This window comes from Orycteropus afer, unplaced genomic scaffold (genome assembly GCF_000298275.1).
Source record: "Orycteropus afer afer isolate SDZICR_OR568_19922 unplaced genomic scaffold, OryAfe1.0 scaffold00197, whole genome shotgun sequence".
Taxonomy (NCBI): domain Eukaryota; kingdom Metazoa; phylum Chordata; class Mammalia; order Tubulidentata; family Orycteropodidae; genus Orycteropus; species Orycteropus afer.
Genome location: NW_006921784.1, coordinates 4,998,775 through 5,019,919, shown reverse-complemented (window position 1 = coordinate 5,019,919; position 21,145 = coordinate 4,998,775). Strand labels below are relative to the sequence as shown.

At 56.4% G+C, this 21,145-nt stretch overlaps 3 protein-coding genes across 3 annotated transcripts in view; 1 reads left to right on the top strand and 2 right to left on the bottom strand.

Annotated features, from left to right (window-relative positions):
• Positions 1–333, bottom strand: part of EWSR1 (EWS RNA binding protein 1) — a 28,764-nt gene extending 28,431 nt beyond the window's left edge. Inside the window, exon 1 of the mRNA XM_042781934.1 lies at positions 296–333. Coding sequence (XP_042637868.1) covers positions 296–333 — 38 coding nt within the window. The remainder of the gene's footprint in view (positions 1–295) is intronic.
• A 2,455-nt stretch (positions 334–2,788) lies between these two features.
• Positions 2,789–7,549, top strand: RHBDD3 (rhomboid domain containing 3). Its single transcript, XM_007947994.1, has 5 exons — positions 2,789–2,936; positions 5,287–5,670; positions 6,683–6,845; positions 6,937–7,224; positions 7,309–7,549. The coding sequence occupies exons 1-5, from the start codon at positions 2,789–2,791 to the stop codon at positions 7,547–7,549; spliced, it is 1,224 nt and encodes a 407-aa protein (XP_007946185.1).
• Positions 7,550–9,249: 1,700 nt separating this feature from the next.
• The window catches only part of EMID1 (EMI domain containing 1), a gene marked incomplete at its 5' end in the record, with an annotated part of 53,895 nt that continues 41,999 nt past the window's right edge, over positions 9,250–21,145 (bottom strand). Inside the window, 3 exons of the mRNA XM_007947993.1 lie at positions 9,250–9,377; positions 13,192–13,282; positions 20,887–20,931. Coding sequence (XP_007946184.1) covers positions 9,250–9,377; positions 13,192–13,282; positions 20,887–20,931 — 264 coding nt within the window. The remainder of the gene's footprint in view (positions 9,378–13,191; positions 13,283–20,886; positions 20,932–21,145) is intronic.

The following is a 21,145-nucleotide window of genomic DNA, read 5'->3' as shown; positions in this document are numbered from 1 at the left end:
GAGGGCGCCGGAAGGTTCCAGAACCGGCCCGCCCGTTGGGGGGAGGGGAGGAGAGAGGAAGGGAACGCGAGCACCTAAGCCCGGCCAGCCGCGGAGAATACCACAAACCCCACTCAGAAACTCCACTCAGTCGTCTCTGTCAACCCCAGAGACAAGCGGTCCCCCATCTGGGCGTCCTAGCTGTCGCCAGCACGACCGCGGTTCCACCACACTCACCCGTGGACGCCATTTTCTCTCCTTCCTCCTCGTTCTCTCAACGTCCGTCTCCCTCTCGCTTTCCCTCTAGGCCCCGCACTGCGCAGGCGCGAAGCCCGCAACCTCGGGCGTTACCATCCTGTCAGGCCACGGGGGTGGGATAAGTAGGGATGAACCATCAATTTCTCGTTCGTGCCTGCAATTCTTGTCCCAATCCTCTATAAGAGCGCTAGATGCGATGATTCGCGGGACAAAATAGCATCTAAGGGGCTAGGGCGGTAGGAGAGCGGGTCTCACTATCAAACCGAGTGATTCTCCTCACGAAGCCAGGTTGCTAGTAATGGTTACGTCCGCTGGCTCTAGGGACCGTCTCTGAAGAGTCTGCTCTGGAGAAAAACGAAGGCCGGCGGGAGGGCTTGGGGGGAAGGGACCCGGGCCTAGAACAACTGCTGACTAATCGGCAGGCGGCGGGGGAGGGGGGCGCGGCGGCCGGTCGGGGTCACGCGCCCGCGTGTGTGCGGATTAGGCTGGGGAGCCTGGGCCTCCGTGGGGGGTTAGAGGCCCGACTGCCAACCCCGGCCTCGCTCGCCCTTACAGGGGTGGGGGCCGCGCTCCGCAGTGAGTACCTCGGACGCGTGGCCCTGGTGGCGGGGGATGGGGCCGAGGCCGGTCCGCGGGGTGGGTGACCCCGAACGCAGCGCCCGGCTCCGCGAACTCCCCCTAATAACGGTCGAGATTGAGAAGGCCCAGTAATCACCTCTCACCTAATATCCTTATTTTTACAGCAGGAGAAACTGAGGCCCCAGGAAGTTGGGTACTTTGCCCAAAGTCGCAAAGCTGAGTCTGACTCAGACCCAGGGACCATCCCCTACTGTTTTCACCACCCGAAAGGATTTTTCCTATCTTTGTCTTTCCATTCTGTCCTACATCCCAGTTAGGTACGCAGGGCCTGATGGTGCACAGCCCCATATTGTATATGAAGAAACTGAAGCCCAGTGGGTTCAAGTCCTAGCTGTGGGTGTCCATGGATAAGTCCTTCACCCTCCCTACAATGCTTTGAGAGGAAGTAATTGTGAGGGTGCAGGAAGAGGCTTGCGGTGGATGCTTTGGCTCCAGACCCAGTCTCAGGGCAAAGCTGGCACCTGCAGGCCTTCTTAGAAGGGATCACCCCTGAACCAGAGCCAAGCTAACATCTTTCACTGAGCACATAGAATGCACCAGCTAGGTGCTAGGAACACCCTGGCAAACTTGGAGATGAGTTAAGAGAGACCACCATGAGCTCAGACCACCTGCTTTGGGTGACACACAGGCCAAGTCATGCTCATAAGATAGGATAAAAATCTATGTGGAGAAGGGGACATTTGAGCTGGGCTTCAAAGGGTGAATAGGAGTTTGCCTGTTGGAGAGATGGAGGGAAGGACATTGCAGGCATAGGAGCTTTCCACATTTTTCCTACTGGCAACTGGCAGGTGGGTTTTGATGCCAAGGGAGCAGGTAAGGCGGCCTTCTTATCTCTCTGGGATCCTACTTCCTGCCCTCTGAGAGGCTGGAGGCCCGGCCTGGCTTACAGGCTAGATGGGAGAGGGAAGAACAGAGGAAAGAAGGCCTTGCCTTGTGGGCAGGGAATGGACACGGTTGAGGGCCAGAGCTTAGAGCAGCCAGGTTCGACAAGGCCGGCCAGCTGGTGTCTACATAGTCTTCCCACAGTTAGCGGGGATGGGCACGGGCATGGTTTATGAGTAGAAGCTGCAGCCCAGGCTCTGTGTTAGCCCATATCCTTTCCTCGAAATGATTTTCTCAATCCTCATTTGTAAAATGAGGAGGAAGAGGCTCGGGGTTGGGAAACTTAGCTGGATGAGGCAGGGCAGAGCCTGAAACTTCTGTGAAAAGAGAGCTGGGCAAGAGGGGCTGGGCAAGAGGGACTGTGATGGGGCCCAGGTAGGAAGAGGGTGGCTCTGTCCATTGGCACTTTGTTTGTGCGCTGGGGGTGGGGACTCCGATTGCCTCTCCTGTCCCATCCCCTCCCTAATCTGCTTGTCTATTGGCTGGTCCACTTTGCAGTCTTCCTTGCAGGCTCCGCCCCCTTGGTCAAGGGCATCCTAGCCAGATGACCTGAAGTTCTAAGGCTGGGCACAGTGGAGGGCCAGAGGGAGGAAGGTGACTGGCCAATCATGGAGCCATCTGAGAGTAGGGGGGCCAGAGGAGGCCTGGAGATGGCACTGAACTTGTCCTTTGGCACTGCACTCCTTTTTCTGGGAGCCCAGAGCCCCAGTTCAACTTCTCTGGGTCTGTGTCTCCTACCCCTAAACCTCTCTTCAGAGCCATCAAGGCTCAGGGCCCTTTAGGCCTGGCCCCTGCCATCCTTATATTTGGGTAGGCAGCATGGCTAAGCACATGGGTTAGTGTCCAAGCTCTGCCATGGCCAAGCTGCTTGGATTGCCTCTTCAGCCTCAATTTTCAGTTCTGTAAAGTGGGGCTGTTGAAAGGGTGGGTGAGAGGAAGGTGTGAGATAAAGACTGTGATATTAACCATTGCTATCATTTTCCTGTTCCTCCAGGCCACAGCCCCAGGACCAGTCTTGACCACTCTTGACATGTATGCCAGGGGACCCCCTGGCCCACTGCCTCCAGCCCTGCCTCTCACCTCCTCTGCTCTGATGCTGCTGATGACTGGCTTGTGGCTGGCGGGGGCCGGCCCCAGCCTCACCCTGGCCCCGGAGCTGCTGCTGGAACCCTGGCAGGGTGAGGGCCACAATGGGCCTTGGAGGAGACAGGGGACTTGCAGTGGGGCTCAGACCAGTCACTTGCCCTCCCTGGTCCTCAGTTTCCTCCCTTGCAAACTGGGGGTCATATTAGCAGCTCATCTTCTACTGAGGTCGATTGGATGGAGCTGCCTAAGCAGGTCCCTGAGTGACTGTATCACAAAACATACCTATCCATCCATTCATTTAGTCTGTCGGCAGGTGTTCATGGAGCATCTACTACATAACACGTGTGGTTGGTTCTCTGGGCTGGGGATACAACAATGAAGAAAGCAAAGGCCTTGTTCTCATGGTGCTGCCCACCTGGAAGGGGAGCCCTATAAACAAGTGAATGCCTGGTAGCTCAGGAGCTGATGGGTACTGAGAAGCACGTGAAACAGAGTGGAAGGCAGAGTGGTCAGGTGGTTCCACTGTGAGAGGGGAACATGAGACAGAGCCCTGCAAGGACTGAGGGCACCTGCCAGCCATGCAGAGAACAGAGGACGAGCGTTCTAGGTGGGGAAACAGCAAAGGCAGTGTAGTGAGAGCACATGGGTGTCTTGGTGGACCTGCAAGGAGGCCAGGGTGGTGGGAGTGGAGTGATGTAGGAGATGTAGGGTCTTGAGGACTTTGGCTTTGACTTTGAGGACTTTGAGCAGAATTGTGACATGACCTGATTGGGGCTTTGATGACCCCCATTCTAGGTGGGGAATAAGCTGAAGGGGGCAGGGGTGGAAACCAGGAGCCCAGTAAGGAGGTCACGGCCACAATCCTAGTAGAGATGGTGGCCTGGACTGGTAGGTAGGGAAGCCGTGGGACGGGGTGAGTTTGCAGGCATTTTGAGGATAGAGCTGATGGGATTGGCAGCTGGCTTGGATGTTGGGTGTGAGGGAAGAGAGGTAGGCAGTTTGGGGCCTAAGCAACTGGAAGGATGGGGAACCCTGGAGGGAACAGGTCTGATGAACTTTTTATATAGTTTTAGGGTTCACATCTTGATCTATCTAGAGTTAGTTTTTGTGTATGGTGTGAGGTACGGATCTTCTTTCATTCTCTGCAAATGGATAGCCAGTGTTGCCAGCATCATTTGTTAAAGAGACTATTCCCCGTTGAATGGATTTCGGCTCTTTTTCAAAGATTAGCTGACCACATAGGTGGATGGATCTGTTTCTGGGTCCTCAGTTCTGTTCCACTGGTCTGTGTGTCTTTCATTGTACCAATACCAGGCTGTTTTAACTACTGTGGCTGTATAGTAGGTTTTGAGATCCAGGAGCGTGAGACCTCCTACTTTGTTCTTGTTCAGTAATGCTTTGCTTATCTGAGGTCTCTTTGGAGGGAGCAGGTTTGCAGGAGAATAGAGAGTGTGGCTCTGGACACGTGAAGTCTGAGAGGCCGATTAGACATACCTGAGGCAGACAGCTGGCTGGGAGTCAGGAGCCAGGGTTGGAGGTGGAAATTTGGGAGGCTACAGTGTGGCATTGGAGTCTCAAATGGACATGGTGGCCGGGGCTTAAGTGTATACGGAGTTCGAAATTGCACTACTGGTGGAGGTCATCACTGACCCTGACGAAGGTGACTTCTAAGGAGTGGCAGGGAGGAGGGAGACCAGGAGAAGTGGTCAAGGCAGGGAGGGGAGGCATCTCTTTAGCAGTTTTGCTCTGAAGGGGAGTAGAGAGATGGGCAGTGGTTGGAGGAGAGGCCTACAATGTGTTTGGGAGGTGACAGAACACCTCAGAGAGAGGGGAAGTCAGTGCTGCAGGTGAGAAGGGCCAAGTGGGGAGGGGACCCAGGGCCCTGGGGAAGGCTAGCCTTGGATGGGAGCATGCCCAGCTCATCCCCAGGCTAGCATGGAGAGCAGAGGGCCAGCAGGGTGAGCAGGGAGCTCATGACGGCTTCTCAAGGCCTTCAGCCCAGCACCTGTTCTCCAATAGTAACAGTTACAGTTTGCATCTGAGGAAATGCAAATGATGCTCAGAGAGGTTAAGTGACTCATCCAAGGTCACACAGCTAGAGGGGTGAGGGTCCGGGGTTGAAGCAGGCAGTCTCATCAGAGCCCATGTGAAGGATTCGGTAAACGTGTATGTGAAGCACCTGCATTGTGCCTGGGGCGTAGTGAGCGCTCAGTAATCGTGGTTCTATTAAATACAGGACGGGTGGCCACGGTGGCCCTTGGTCCTGTCCTGATTAAGTGCTGGCAGTGGGCAGACGCTAGCTTTTGGAGGGGAGGCTGGCCCAGCAGGCGGCCCTGGTGGAGGGTAACTGTCAACTTGGCATAGCGGGGGGAGCCTCAGAGGTCCGAGGCTGTTAACAGTCATGGCTGTTAACTGGGCACCTAAGACCCTTCTCTCTCCCAGCACACCGGCTGCTGGCCCACGCCCTGGGCCACACCGCCTTGCCAGGCCTGCTCCTGAGCCTGCTGCTCCTGGCCGTTTTGGGCTGGCAGCAGGAGCGCCACCTGGGCACTCTGCGGTTCCTGCACGCCTCGGCCCTGCTGGCCCTGGCCACCGGGCTGCTGGCCGTGCTGCTGGCGAACCTCGGGGTGCCCAGCGTGGCCAGTGGCTGCGGGTACATGCCCGTCCACCTGGCCATGCTGGCGCGGCAGGGGCACCGCCCAGGACGGCTCCGGGGTGCAGTGCCACCGTGGCTGCTGCCGTGGTTGCTACTGAGCCTGACCCCGCTGCTCAGCCCTGAGCCACCCTTCCTGCAGCTCCTCTGTGGCCTTCTCTCTGGCCTGGCCTGTATCCTTTGCCTGGGGCCCAGGGCGTGTGGGAGCGGTGGCTGGGCCCCCAGGGGGTCTGGAGAAGAAGCAGCACAAGGGGGTCAGGCCTAAGCATCGCCAGGAGGCAGTTTACACCCATTCTAGAAGCATCTCCCACTCCTCCGTACTGGGCGCTGGCTGGGCTGGGCCTGGGGGCTGCAGAGTGCATGGCCAGGTGGAGGTGCCAGTTACCATTTAGAAATCTCTGTGGGGAGCTCCCAGGGCTGGGGAGGCCTAAGAAGCGCTAACCTGGACCTGAGATCAGGGAAGGCCGCCCCCCCACCGGAGGTGGCAGCCAAGTTAGGATGTGCAGGGTGAGGGGCTCAGGTGAAGTGACCTGGAGGGAGCACCCGGCAGAGGACGCAGTAAGGCCAAAGTCTGGCAGGGGGGTGGGCGGGGGGCTCTCCAGGAGCTGAAAGGGGAGCCCCTGTGGGGGTGGGCGGGGGGCTCTCCAGGGGCTGAAAGGGGGAGCCCCTGTGGCCTGTGGTGGCTTTTGCTCCAAGGATGCTTAACCTGTGTTTGGGGAAGAAGGTGCAGTCAGGGAGAATGGTGGGCTCAGGCTGAACCCTGGGATCATTTGCAGGGGAGGAACCTGTTTAGCTCTACCAGCTGCCCAGGCCTGTCTGAACCTTGGCCTGTCTGAACCTTGGAGTAGCGGGCTGGCTTGGCCAAGGTGAGGGGTGCCCCATGGGGCTTTCTTTGGAAGCTGAGTAGGCACAGGGCTCCAGAGACAGTATGGGTCAGGGGTTGGCTGCAGGTGGGGCGTGGGGTGAGCCCAGGTTTGGGCTGAGGCCCATCCCAGCTCCTCTCACTTACTGAATAAGTTCACCAGGCCGTCTCTCTCTGAGCCCCTACTGCTAACTGCGGTGGACAAGTGAGGAGACACGAGGGAAGGCCTGTCACACACCTGGCACCAGGCCTGCCATGAAGTACAGGCTGACCCCCTGCTGACTTGGTTTTCCTTGACCAGCCGCCCTGCTCTGGGCAGGCAGACGCAGCAGGGGCTTTCCAGTGGCTGGAACTGTCGGAGCTGCGGCTGCAGACACTGCAGGAGGGCGTGGTGTGCAGAACCCTGGCCAGGTGCTGGCCCCTGAGGCTCTTTCCCACCCCAGGCAGCCCGGCTGAGTTGCCTGTCACCCATCCTCCCGGAGTGAGGTGAGGCTGCCTAGCAGGAGGGGGGCACTGTGGACGCCAGCCCCGACGGCGGCCGCGGCTCGCAGTCAGCCGTTCTGCTTCTGCCCTCCAGGCCTCCTGAGCCTGGACCGCCTCTCGTGGCCTCCCCTAGCCGCTGGCCCCGCAGTGAAGCCCCAGCCCTGTTCCCGCCAGGCCTGGGGGCTGTGCAGCACACCTGGGAGGGCTCCTCAGATGCAGGCCTGGCCTGGGCTGGGCCCAGCTTCCCCCCGGAGACCCCACTGTGGGCAGCCCTGGATGAACAGATGCTGCAGGAGGGACTCCAGGCCTCACTCCTGGAGGGGCCAGGCCAGGGGCCCGAGAGCCCACTGTGGCTGTCCAAGTCTTCTGTCTCCTCTCTGCGGTGAGGCGGGTGGGCAGAGGCGGGGGTCCCCTGGTGCAGGGCCTGGGGGCGGCCCTGACACTCCCTCTCTGCCCCCCCCCCCAGGTTGCAGCAGCTGGAACGCATGGGTTTCCCGACAGAACAGGCGGTGGTGGCGCTGGCAGCCACAGGCCGTGTGGAGGGCGCCGTGTCACTGCTGGTCGGTGGGCAGGTGGGGGCTGAGGCCCTGGTCACAGAGGGGAAGGGCCGGCCTGCCCACCCCGAGGGCCCCGGCCCCCCTAGCCCAGTCAGAGGGCAGGGCACAGGTGGGCCCTCGGGTGACCAGAGGCCTGATCCTCTGTACTGAACGCGAGCCTCTGTTCTGTGGACTGAGAGCACCCTGCTCCGGCACTTGTTTAGAATAAAAACCAGTCTGCTTTTCAACCTGGACCTTCTTGGACGTGGTGAGGTGTCTGACTCTGTATGGAGCAGTGGATGAATGACTGCCGGAGAGCTCCCGGGCATTCTGCAATGACAACTGCCCAAGTGCATCTGGTTCCGGCCCCATGCAATGCTTTCCTCCCTCACTGCCAGCCTTGACCCTCTGGTAACAGGCATTCCTCCTTGCACCCCTTCATAGCCCATTTCCCAGCTAATTTCTGCCTCCAGGAAGCCTTCCTGGGTTCTGCAGGAATGTCTTCCCTTGATTGCCCAGGGCTGCTTCAGCTCTGTATCCACAGGCCTGGCCCAGAGCGGGCTCAGTGGCTGGTGGACCCACAGGCAGGAAGAGAGGGGGTGCGGTGTGGGGGGCAGGGGTTTCCCCAGCCTCAGTCATTACCTCTCCCAGGGTAGGGGGGTGTAGACAGAGCTGAGAGCCTGAGATGGCTGGTGGGCTGGTGTCGGGGTTGACTTGGAGGCGGGCCTGGGAAGCCGGGCTTCGAGGGAGCACCTGTGCGGGGAGCTGCCTGTCTGGGAGCAGGCCTATGATTTAGCCACATATTGGGGCTCAACCCCAAGTCAGGGTCCGAGAGGAGGGCTGGAGAGAGCAGAGAGCACCCCTGTGGTTGGTCACCTGCAGGGGTGCGGAAAACAGGCTGGGAAACGGGTCACTTTTTCAAACCGGAGAGTGGCACCATCAGTCCCATTTCATAGACAAGGAAACAGGCTCGGGCAGGAGAAGCCGTGTACGCTGTACGCTGCCCTGAGGTTTATGAACGCCTTGGCCCCCGGCTTGCTTTATTTAAGGAATGGGCCTCTCAGTAAGGTCATTCCACAATCACAACCACCTCTGGACCCCTGGCCTGCGCTGGGGTGTGGTGACCTGAGCCTGCCTCTGCCACCTACCCTCATATCTCTGGGGCCCCTCAGGTGGGGAGTGAAGGCCGCTGAGATGCCAGAAGGGGCTCCTGACCCTGTCGGCCTTGTAACACACTGAGACCAGGCTGAGGGGGGACATCAGGTTGGGGGCCTTTATTGGCCAAGACACATCCATCTGTCACAAGCGTTTGCGGGAGCAAGTGGCCCTTCCATTTCCACGCCACACTCCCACCTGCAACACTTAGGAAGGGCTGGGGGCTCAGGGCACTACTGAGGCAAGAAGGCTCTGACCCTCCAGTCAGAGGGCAGGGACAGCCTGACCTCAGGTCGGGGACCCAGCACCAGAAAACAAGGACAGGAGGGGTGCTGGTGGGCTCCTGAGGGCTGGGCAGAGCCCTAGCTCTGGGCTCCTCGGGGCTGCAGGCCTGGATGTCCAGGCAGCTGACCAGAAGGTAAGCAGCTCTGTCCCTGGCATCCCCTCCTGCAGGCTGGCTACACCCCGTTTTACGGAGGGCAGCTAAGGCCCAGGGCCCTGGAGGAGGCCTCACCTCATACTTGGGCCACCCCTTCCCTCTCAGGCCTCGGCCCCTGCTCAGCCTCACATGAGGCAACCATGCGGGGCGCCAGGGCAGAGACCTGCCTGCCCCAAAGGCCTAAATGGCAGAAGGGATCCTGAGGACATCAATAAATACGGATGGGCGGTTCCTGGAGGGGGCTCGGCCGGCCCACCCTGAGGGGCCGCCGCTGCCCTCAGCCTCTCTCGTTCCGGCTCCTGGGGGCCACGATCCGGTAGTTGGTCACATGTCCTCCCCTCTTGCCCCGCAGGAGGCTGGGGATGGCTGCGCCAGCAGGTCCTGCCCCAGACCCCAGCTCTGGTTCTGCCAGAGGGAAGGAGAAAGAGGACATGTTAGTAGGGTCCACCTGGGACACCCACCTCCCCTCGGCCCCTGGGGAGTGGTGGGATCAGACAGAACACCTGCTGCCAAGTGCACTCCACCCTGGCGCCCGGGTGACAGAGCTGTGGGCAAGAAGGAGGTCTGCAGTCTGCTTAGTGTCCTGACCCTCGTGTTGTCAGACTCCCAACCCAGTTCAGGGCCTCGGCTTGATTCCTTGCCTGCAGACCCACCACGTTTGTGAAGTGTTTAGCACATAGTAAAACCAAAAAACCAAACTCGCTGCCTTCGATTCCAACTCACAGCGACCCCCTTTGGGTTTCCAAGGTGGTAAATCTTTACCAAAGTAGATTGCCCCATCTTTCTTCTGAGGAGCAGCTGGTGGGTTTGAACCACTGACCTTCTGGTTAGCAGCCAAATGCCGTATCCACTGTGCTACCAGAGCTCCTAGCACATAGTAAGTGCTCTGTAAAAAGTGTAATTTTCCCCTGTTCTTCATTTTGGGTGAAGAAAGACCTTGAAGCATCCCTATTTCATAGGTGGGTCAGCCAAGGCCTCACTCGCCCTCTGTCCCTGGGCTAAGCTGCCTGTGGAGAGGGCATGGGAAAGCCAGGCTCGGCCACTGAGCTACTGTGTGCCCTTGGGCAAGTCACACCCCTGTCAGGGCCTCAGCTGTCTCATCTCTAAAAGCAGGGGACAGTTCCAGGGAGACTCTGAGGTTCCAGACAGCTCCGACAATTAAAGTCAGTTCCAGTGGACCTATGGTGAAACATACGCCAGCCTGGAAATAAGCTGGCTCCCAAGAGTGAAAGTGCAGATAATGGACCTTCTTGCCACCTAAAAAATCCTATTTACCTTCAAAACCAAGAGTAGGAGCTACCTCCACCAGAAGGCCTTCTGTGACTACCACCTCAGTCTCTCCCCAAATTAAATGAACAAAATGAGCTGTCTTTTCAGGGGGACAGGGATAGCCAGGGAGGAGAATCCAAGATCAAAGACATGGCTGAACCTCCTAAACTCTGCTCACAGGACAAATACCTGGACTTTGGGGAGCATAAAAGGAACTCCGGTAGTATAGTGGATAAGGAATTTGGCTGTTAACCAGAAGGTCAGCAGTTCAAACCCCCCCAGGTGCTCCGCAGAAGGAAGATGGGGCAATCTACTCCTGTAAAGATTTTTACAGCCTTGGAAGGCCCGCAGGGGTTGCTGTGAGTCAGAGTCGACTTGATGGCAGTGAGTTTGGTTTTTCTGGGTGAGTGAGCACCAGCTTCCTTGAGGGCACTGCCAGGGGAGCAGGCTGTACCCTTGTAACCATCCCTGACCCTGTGTGCCTTAGCCATCACACTCCTCAGGGCTGAGACTTGAGGCTCCTGGGACAAGGGAGCATGCAGTCCTTGTTAAGGCCCTAAATCAGCCAGGCCTACGCCAGGAGGCATGGAAGGAGGGTGGCCAAAGTTGGCTGGGGCCAAGTCTATGTCCCAGTTATGAGGACTTGGACAAGGCACAGAATCTCGGCATCTTGCCTGGAATGTGGGGACAACCTTTTCCTCATCACACGCTTGCAGTGCAGGTTTAGTGTGACCAGGAGTGGAAGTTGGTAGCCCGTAAAAGCTGGGTGACTATGGTTAGAGGGTCGCTGTGGCTTTGACTCAGGTCTTCTGCAGTTCTCCGCGTGAGATACTGCCCTGACACGATCAAATTCTGGGTCCTCAGTTTCCCCAGGGCCTTGATCCACACCTGGCCTAGTAGAGGCTTCCAGAAAACCTTTGTTAATGGGGCCCAAAGAGCCAGCACTCAGACTTAAGAGTGGAACCCTGGCCTTCCCACTACCGTCTTGTGACCCTGAGAGTCCTGCGAGCCCTGTGAGTTTGTTTCTCCGTCTGTAAAATGGGCATCGTATTGCCTGCCCAGCAAGCTTGTAAGGGTTGGAGATGCCAGCTGTGACTGTTAGCACCGTTGGTTATAACCTAAATGTGAGCTCCAGCTGAGCTTTCCGTTAGCACCAGCTGTGAACCCTGGGCCAACAGGGAGTGTCCCATCCCCTTCTCTGCTCTCCCCTCCCAGGTCTCCTCCTCTAGGCCCATGTTCCTCATGGGCTCAGTCTCCCAGACTCCTAGCCACTGAGAGTGGATGGGGGCCCCCTGGTGCCTAGTGCTTTCTCCCTGGGGAGGGGGAGATCCAGGGCCCCAGGGGCCTGACTGTGTCCCTGCTGGCTTCTGCCCAATCCTCCTGAGAAAAGGCAGGGTACCTACAAAGGTGCCAGGAGCCTAGGCCTCAGTCCTTGGTCTCTCCTCTGTCGACTGTGGGGAGCAGGGCACGTTGGGGAGATGGCACTGACGTTTCTGGAATTGAGAAGCTGTGTGGTGGGAAGAGCTTGGCAGCCGACTACATACACTGGCTAGCCACCTTCACTTGCCACATTCCTTCTTGTTGTTACGTGCCATCGAGTGCACCTGACCCATAGCGACCTCTCCTTGGGTTTCTGAGGCAGTATCACTACAGAAGTGGATTGCCCAACCTTCCTTCCGAGGAGTGGCTGGTGGGTTTGAACCGCCGGCCTTCTGGTCAGCCAACCTTCTAGTTATGCTACCAGAGCTCCTTGCTACATCCCTAGGCTCTTCCATCTCATCTCGAGCATCCCCTCTGCGAGAAGGCTTCTCTGACCCCCAGTAAGAAGTGACTGTGCCCTCACCCCACTCCTTGATGCTCCCGTACTCAGGGCCCTCATCACTGTAGACATGAGGGCTTCTAGGGTGAGCAGCTCCCAGAGGCTGGGACCTAGCTGCTGTCTGGGGCCCCCGGCCCATCTGGATCTGGGACCCGGAGGTGCTCCCTACAGTTTGCTGAATGGGGAAGGCTTGGCCCCAGCCCGGGCCTTGGATTCTCCACCTGTGAAACAGGCTCAAGGCTCGACATGAGGTTCGAGGCCTCTGTGCACTGATGGGATGGGGTGGCCTGTGAGATGGGACAGCTGGAGGAGGTGGGAGAAAGGGGGGCTCTGCCAGGGCCTCGTAGCCCATAGGCGAGGGACAGAGAGAGCCTAGCCCAGAGTGTCCACCATAAGCTTGGTTTAGGGAGGACAGGCCGCTTAAGCCCCACCATGATCTGCATCTCCCACCTTCCCAGAAGCCAGGCACAAGGAGGAGTCCTGCCTCCCTGGGTTTGGTCTCCTCCAGTGCCACCCCATCCTTCCTTCCAGAACTTTCCCAGCCTGGGCCCTGGCAGAATCTCTAGCTTCAGCTATCGCCAACCTCACACACAGAACAATCCCCGGAGCTTTTCTCTGGCTTCTTGGCTTCGCCTACCCTGCCTCTTCACTCCCCTCCATTCCTTGCCCTTGCTAATTATGACTAACACCTCCTCCCGTTTGGGGTCTCCACTCAGACACCACCTCCTCCAGGAAGCCCTCCCTGAACTACCCTCCCTCCACTGCCCCACTTCCTGGCCTAGGCCTAGGGCATTTCTCTGCTGCCATGGCATTTAGCCTGCCATAGTACTTTTCACTAGGTTTTACCTGCAGGACTTTCTCCCTTTCTACACCCTAAGCTCCATGAGGGTAGGACTATGTTTATGTTACGTGTTTGGGGCCTGGCCAGCAAGGTGCCTGGCACAAAGCAGGTGCTCGTTCACTCAAGAACTACTTCCTGGTACCTCCTCTGTGTCAGGTACCATCTGTTGGATGGATGGAAGGGCTGAAGAATAAGTGTCTGCTGGCCTGGGCCACACACTGGGAGGCACCTACTGTGTTCCCATGCCCTTCCTGGGAGGGGCTGCCCCTGCCTGCCCACCCTGCTGTTACCTGGCCAGATGATGGCTTCCAGCAGGGTGACCCGTCTGGCCAGGAGCTCCAGCTGAGCCTGCTGCTGCAGGAAGCTCTGTAAGCTAGGAGCCTGATGGGAGATCAAGAAGAATGCACCGTGCAAGTCCAGCCTCTGAGGGCTGGGGGAGCCGAGGGCTGGGTGTGGGGGCTGGTGGGGGCCTGTCTCCCAAACAGAGAAGGCGGCTCTATCGACACCTTGCTTGGACTCCCCTCCTAAGGCGGGGACGGGGCTTGCCTGTCTCCTCAAGTGACCAGGTGGGTGGAGGAATGCTGGGTGGACGCCCCGGGTGAAGGTCTTGCTCTCTTGGTCCCTAGGGGGAGCCCCAGGGTGGGTCAGGAGGACAAAGGGGAAACCAGAAGTGGGAAACCAGGTCCTCGGGCATCCTGCTTGGGGGCAGGGATTCAGACACTGGTGAGTGGTCTATTTCCCACACTCCTCTGGGGCCTGAGCCTGGCTCTGTTACCCATAGTCCCCTACTCTTCTGGAGTCTAGCTCCATGACCCATCATCCTGCAGAGCTGGAGACTGGCTCTGTAACCCACAATTTCTCTAGTCCTGATGCCCATCTGCAGTCTGGATCTACTACCCACAATTCTTCTGTAGGTCTGGGCTCTGACTTTATTATTACCCACAATCCCTAGCACTGCTGGAGTCTGGGGCTGTTATCCGCAATCCCCTGCTGACCTGGACTTTGGCTCCATTGCCCATAAATTCTCCCAAACCTGATATCTCCACCTCTGGTTCCCATGCAGGCCTGGAAACCACATTACCCACAATGCCTGGAGGCCCGGGTCTGACCACAAAGGTGAGGGCCCCTTTAGCTGTGGAGGAGGGGACCAATCATTGAGGGGGGGTGGTCTTGACTTCTCAGGCCTTCTGAGTTCTCTTGACACTTGCCTGGGGCAGGTATCTGGTCCAGCCTCAGGACTGGACCCAGGCCAGCTCCACCCTAGGAGGGCTTAGGGAAAGGCTGGCAGGCAGGGGCTGGGCTGTCTGTCCGTCTGTCTGTCTCTACTCACCATAGAGCCCAATCATTGTTTCCAAGATTAAAACCCTCTCAGCTAAAATCTTCAAAGCCTCGCGTAGTTGGTGCAACCCCTCCCCCTGCAGAGGAAAGAGACAGATGCAGCCGTGAAGGGGGCAGGGGAAGGGGACCCTGCAAAGCCTGTTGGTGGCCCATGCCCCACCCCGGACATGCACCTGCAGCCCCATACCACCTGCCACAGCCCAGGGCCCACGGACAGCCTAGACAAGACCAGGAGAGGACAGGAGGGGACAAGGGCAGGCGGAAGCAGGGCCCCTCAGCAAGTCACGCGGGATCCCAGGGCTTCTCTGTCCCACACCCCTGCAAATCCTGCCGGCCTGGGGCAGGCGGAGCCTCTCCACAGGGGAGCACTGCTGTCCCACAGCCTGCATGGAGCCTGTCACTGGGGCCACCATGGAAGCTGCCATGGAGTCCATTTGTCCTCTAATTTCTGTCCCCAGTCATTCCCACATCACCAGCACGATTCTTGCCCCATCCCCCAGCCACCTGTACTCTCATGTACTTAATCATCCTTAACCTGACTCACTTTTTGCCGTGGTCACTACATTACCAACAAAAACCACACCCGCTGCTGTCGAGTTAATTCCAACTTGTGACGACCCATGAGTTACAGAGTAGAACTGCTCCAGACGGTCTTTTTGGCTGTAATCTTTACAGGAGATCACCAGGCCTTTTTTCTGCAGTACTGCTGGCTGGGTTCAAACCACCAACCGTTTATTTAGGTTAGTAGATGAGTGCAAACCATTCATATCACCTAGGGACCTAAATACTACATTGGCCTCGTCCTTGGCAGTTCTGGGATTAGCCTCATCCTTGGCAGTTCCTGGGATCATTTCCATTTGTGGAAAACAAACAGGTAACAAGTCACAGGACATGGCTGTGTGCATCGCCCTGGGGAAACTGCTTAAAATGCTGGCAAGCCTGGCTTAGGCCTGGGTGCCCCTCTCTAACCCCTCACACTTTGGCTTCCTCCAAGGTCTCTGATTACACCCTGCTCTTAGCCCAGTCCTCCCCTCATGCAGCAGATGTGGCACAGGGTCCCCAAAGCCCCTTCCCCCGGGCCTCCCCACTTGGAGGCTCCCCACTCACCAAGCAGTGCCAGCTGCTGCCCAGGACTCATGCCAGACACCTCACCGGCTGCACTGCCTGCATTTCCTCCCAATCTGCCTGACCTTTCCTCCCCCAGCAGAGGGTCCACAGTCCTGCCAACACTCCCTCACGTCTTCCTAGTCCAGACTAAAGATATTTCTGGAATGCGGGTATCTCAATTCCAACAGAGCACGTGGATGGCAGACAGGCCTGCTCCAGACCTGACAGTAGCAGCTTATGTGTTCTGTCAGCGTCCTCTGCTTAGTATAGATTAAGTGAAGTGTGATTAATAAGCATATTTGCACAATTATAATCCAACCCTTTCAAGCAGTTGTTGTCCCAGAAAACATCTGAACACCATGCCTGTATGAGCAAACCTGCTGGGTCCTGGCTGAGACCGTCTGTTTTGATCCAGCTGTCCCACCCACATCATGAGGACTGGGCTACCCTCAGGCCACCGACTGGCACCGCAGCCTGGAGGGAGTGTCACAAGGTCACTATGGGCTGCACACCAGGATCTAAAAATGGATGACCTTCAAAATTTATGTGAAGCCATTGCTGGAATGGATGGTGGGAGAAGCGTCATGAGCCTCCTGACAAGATGCAATGGCACAGCACCGCGCCCTCCATTAGTGGCCCTGCCAAGAGTGTGAAACCTGCTCATCATCGAGAAGAAACTGACAATCCAGACTGCGTGGCGATGCCAAGAAAAAGAGGACGGGGGGGTCTGGTCTCCATGACAAGAGATTGGGATGTGACAACTAAGTGCAATGCATGAGCTTTGGATTAGATCTTGGGTTCAAAAAAACACTCCCAAACCAGCTCTAAGATCTGTAGGACCTTTGCAGTGGAAATAGTAACTAAGAAACAAATAAAACCAGAAGAACTAGATAGTGCCCAGCTACCACTAGCAACCACTCAGAGAGGGATCAGTGCAGGAGATCCTGGGTAGAGTGGGAGAACAATACGGAACAAAACTCAAAAGCATGAAAAAGACCAGATTGACTGGTCTGATACAGCCTGGTGAGACCTTTTAAGACTATGGCCCCTACCTAGTTACCCCAGGTCTGGAATTGAACTCACTCCTGAGGCTTCCAGTCAAACAATAGACAGGTATACGGGGTGAACATTTGCATCAGGTAGATATACTCCTTGGAATGATGTGGGAGAACAGAAAGGCAGTGTTTGCACAGGGAGACAGCTGGGGGTGGGGGCGGGGGCGCATGGGAGGGAAGGAAACACGGGGAAGAGGAAACTACAGGGAGGAAGTGGGAAGAGGGGAAGACTGGGCTGAGAGCAGGGTGTAATCAGAGACCTTGGAGGAAGCCAAAGTGTGAGGGGTTAGGGAGGGGCACCCAGGCCTAAGCCAGGCTTGCCAGCATTTTAAGCAGTTTCCCCAGGGCGATGCACACAGCCATGTCCTGTGACTTGTTACCAATTCCACTGTGAGGAATTGAAGTCAATGTCATGAGACAAAATGTGTGTGAACTGCTCATACAGAAAATGAATTTGTTCTGTAAACTCACCCAAATCACAATAAAAATAATAATAATAAAAATAACCCAAAAAACCCCAAACCGTTATAAAAGGTATTTTGGGGGAAAAATGGTGACATTTATATACTTCACATGTTAAGTGTATTTAATGGCATTATTTTACTGGATGAATGTTGACTCTCTTAGGTGTGACAGTGTAGAGTGGTTACGCGAAGGGATGTCTATGTGCTGTCCTTAGAGGAGTTGGAAGAGATGCGGATGAAATCTGCAGTTTAACTTTTAAAAGGATTAGGGAAAAAAAGCCTATAATATATAAAGAGAGAAAGAGTAAATGGGGAAACTTATCAACAACTGGCCAATCTAAAGAAGGGTAGAAGTGTACCAATTTTCTGTCCATTTGAACAATTTCAAAATAACAACCTGACCACTGGGATCCGTGGGGGTTTCACTGGCTGTTTTTCAGAAGCAGCTCCCCAGTCCTTTCTTCCTGATCCACCTTAGTCTGGAAGCTCCCCTGAAACCTGTTCAGCGTCATAGCGACGTGCAAACCCCACTGTCGGATGGGTAGTGGCTGTGCACGAGGGGCACTGGTGGCAATCGAACCTGGGACTCCCATGTGGAAGGGGAGAATTCTACCAGCAAACCACCACTGCCCCCTTGCTCCCTCTTACTGTTGTAAAAGTCTCCCCCAACTCCTCATGCCCCCTCATGTACAACCAGCACCCGATTGTCACTTTGCTCCATCGACAGCTGCCCCCCAGTTCCGGCCCCCACAATCTCTCTCTGCGATGCCCACAATAGCCTCCTGCCTAGTGGCTCTCTTTCTGCCTCTCCCACACTGACCTCTTCTCCCATCCATTCTCCACATGGCAGAGGGATCTTTCGTAAACAAGAATCCGACCCATGTCACTCTCCTCCTAAATTCTGCAATGGTTCCCTATTGCCCATAGAACAAAGTTCAAAACTCCTTCAGCTGCCCTCTTAGGACCTGAAAGGTCTGGTTCCCGTTAGCCTCTTTCACCCCCTGCCTGCCACACTCACTCACTCCAAGTATTTGCAGTACCTTGAATACTCCAGGCTCACTCTTGCCTCGGGGCCTCTGCACATGCCATTCCTTCTCCTCTGTCTGAACACCCTTTGCCTGATTAATGCACTTTCCAGGCCTCAGCCTGGTCTCTTCTTCTGCCGGGAGGCCTTTCCTGACGCCCCAGCTGGACAAGAGTCTTCCCCTGGGTCCCCAGAGCTGCCGGAGCTTCCCCCCTGTCCCGTGGCTGCTGGCTACAGGCCTGTTGTCCCCGACCCCGCTGTGACTACCCTGAGGGTGAGGACTGTCTGAGTAGCATTCATGTCCCCAGTGTACATTTGAAGGTCTAGCACCCACCACGGAGGTGCTGGGAATGTTTAGTCGATTTCCTGGCCCGGGGAGCTGAAAAGCCTGGACTCTGATACCAGTTCTGTTAATGACTTGCTGGGCAGAGCTGGGCCTTAGTTTTTCTGTCTATAAGGGGTGCAAACTTTGGTCTAGATGGGGTGGCTCAGCCCACTAGTTTCCTGGCAGGGCCTGCAGTGTGGTCTATGACCACCAGGTGTCACTGCTGAGCTGCAGCTGGGCCAGCCGCTCCAAAAGCTGCACTAAGAGGGTGTTGAGGTGTGTTTATAGGGGCCATGGGCCCTTTCCCACACTAGACCCCCATCCCTGTCTGCTCCCAACAGAGTTGGTCCTGGCAGGCCCCCAAAGCCTCATGCATCTCCCAGTCCAGCAGGCCCTCCTCCAGGCAGGCAAACAGGCAGCAAGCAGGCAGGATGCATGGTAGGTGAGTGGGAGGTGGGTGGATGGGGAAGGGCATTGCTACCTCTCGGCCCCCGGCCCCACAGGTGGTTCTGGGTACAGGCCCTGATGGGTTAAGTAGCCCAAGCATCCTGCTCCCCAATGGGGGTCCCTACACAGGGATGGGGCTGCCAGCCTCATTCTGTCCCAATTTTGCCTCCACCCTCTTAAGCTGGGTAGAAAGCATGTTACTAGACCAAGGATCTCTGGGTGAGGCCAGTGACAGGGCCTACGGAAAGCAGAGGGCCAAATGCACATGGGTCTACTTGACCCCTGCCCAGCTCAGGGCCACGTGACAGTGTCATTATCTCAAGAGGCTCTGGAGCCACGGAGTAGAGGGGTGGGAGGAAAGCAAGGGGCTGAGAGAGGCTTGACAGAGAGGTAGCAGGGCCCCAGAAGTCCCCCAGAAGAGACATGGGGGAGAAATCGTGCAGGGTGGGGGGCTCCCACGGCTGTATCCATCACTGACCCCACAATCAGGAGCAGAGAGGGCAGGGCAGGCTCTGGGGCCCTCCCACATTCTCACTATCTGCTACCTGCCAGGAAAGTGGGGTGTCCCAGCCAGACTGCAGGGTGGGGGTGGGGTGATTCAAGATGCCACCCTCCAACAGACCTTTTCTCTTATGGGGTGTCTGTCCCTCATCCCCCAGCCATGTTTCAAATGTTTTCTAAATCAGTTATGATTTCTAGGTTCCTGTATCAGGGGTCTTTCGGGTATTGTGGGTGTAGGTTCCTGGTCCTCACCCTATGTGTCTCTTGTTGTTGTTATGTGCCCTGACTCATAGCAACCCCTCCTTGGGTTTCTGAGGTGGTATCACTATGAAGGTAGATTGCCCAACCTTCCTTCTGAGGAGTGGCTGGTGCTTCAGGTTAGCAGTCAAGTGCCTTAGGCACTATGCTACCAGAGCCCCTATGTGTCTCTTAGGTGGGTAAAAGTTTCCAGAACTCACGGTTCACTGACCACAAGCCTCTCCAGTGATTGTGATGGTTTCTACAATACCACATTGAATATGGGACTTTTGGGTGGTTTCTATGTCCCCCTTCCCCTTTACTCTAAGTCTCCCGCATATGTGACAGTTTGTAGGCATCCCATCCCATTCTTCATTGGCTACCTTTTTGTATAGTGGTGTCTAGCTCCTCCCTCCCATTTTCCATGGGTCTCCTGTATATACGGTAGATTCTAGATCTCTCTTCTACCTGGGTCTCCTATGTATATGATGGTATCTAAAACAGATAACCAGACTCACTGACACTGAGTTGATTCCAACTCGTAGTGACGCCTATCCGGTTTCCAAGGCTGAAAATCTTTATAGTAGCATAGTGCCTAAGGCATTTGACTGCTAACCAGAAGGTTGGCAGTTCAAACCCACCAGCCACTCCTTGGAAGGAAGGTTGGGCAATCTACTTCCATAGTGATACCACCTCAGAAACCCAAGAAGGGGTTGCTATGAGTCGGGGACGACTTGACAGCACATAACAACAAAAACAAATCTTTATGGAAGCAGACTGCCTCATCTTTCTTCCATGGAGCAGCTGGTAGGTTTGAACCACTGACCTTTAGGTAAGCAGCCAAATGCCTTAACCACTACACCACCAGAGCTCCTTGTGATGGTGTCTAGGACCTCATTTAACTGTAGGTCTTTTGGGTTTAGTCTCATTTACCATGTACAAATGTGTACAAGGTGACTTCTAGGCCTCTCTTCCCAAACTTCATGGATTTCCTGTGTGTGGTGGTATCGAGATCTCCTGTCCCTTTCACTATGGGGCTTCTAAGATGCCCTGTCCCATTCTTCTGTTTGGGTATTGTTTCCAAGCTTCACATCTTCTGCAGATGGGAGAAGAAGCCAAAGCCCTTGCTGGGAGAGGGCTCGGGAGGCAGGCGCTGCAGTCTGGCTGGGGTCAGCCCAAACCTCCCAGGGGGAAGGGGCAGAATCACCTGGGCCTGGAAAGGCCACAGAACGAAGGCAGAGACAGGGACAAGGACAGAGACAGAGAGCATGGGTCTGCTGATAGGACTGGCCCTGGTCAGCTGGGAGGGACAGAAGAGAGGAGGCAGCTGGGGCTGAGATCTGCCAAAGCTCCTCCCTGGGAGACCAGGCGGCAAGAGGGATTGAATGGGGCACTCCCACTCCCAGGTCCCACTGGTGACAGAATGCTATGCTGAGCACTCAGGATGGGAGGGGGCGTGGGGAAGCCAGAGCTGGGCTGGAGCTTACCCAGTGGCTCTTCTCACCAGGATCTCCTTTGGGGCCAGGTTCTCCCTGCAAGAAGAGACAGAGAGAGGAACAGTGAGGGAGGGAAGGAGGAAGGAGACAGAGGTGGAGACAAAGAGGAGAAAGAGACAGAGACAGACAGAGCAGCTTGTATTGAACTGATCTTGGATAAAATGCTAAACAACAACAAAAACTGAAGGTGATAGGTGTGCAGGTGAAGGGGATAGGTGTGCAGGTGAAGGGATAGGTGTGCAGGTGAAGG

What these genes read in the sequence shown, in the direction of transcription:
- RHBDD3 (XM_007947994.1), top strand. Translation starts at nt 2,789, where the DNA reads ATGTATGCCAGGGGACCCCCTGGCCCACTGCCTCCAGCCCTGCCTCTC. An exon ending in GCTGCTGGAACCCTGGCAGG is followed by an intron (nt 2,937 to 5,286) that starts GTGAGGGCCACA and finishes TCTCTCTCCCAG; the next exon opens with CACACCGGCTGCTGGCCCAC. An exon ending in ACCCATCCTCCCGGAGTGAG is followed by an intron (nt 6,846 to 6,936) that starts GTGAGGCTGCCT and finishes TCTGCCCTCCAG; the next exon opens with GCCTCCTGAGCCTGGACCGC.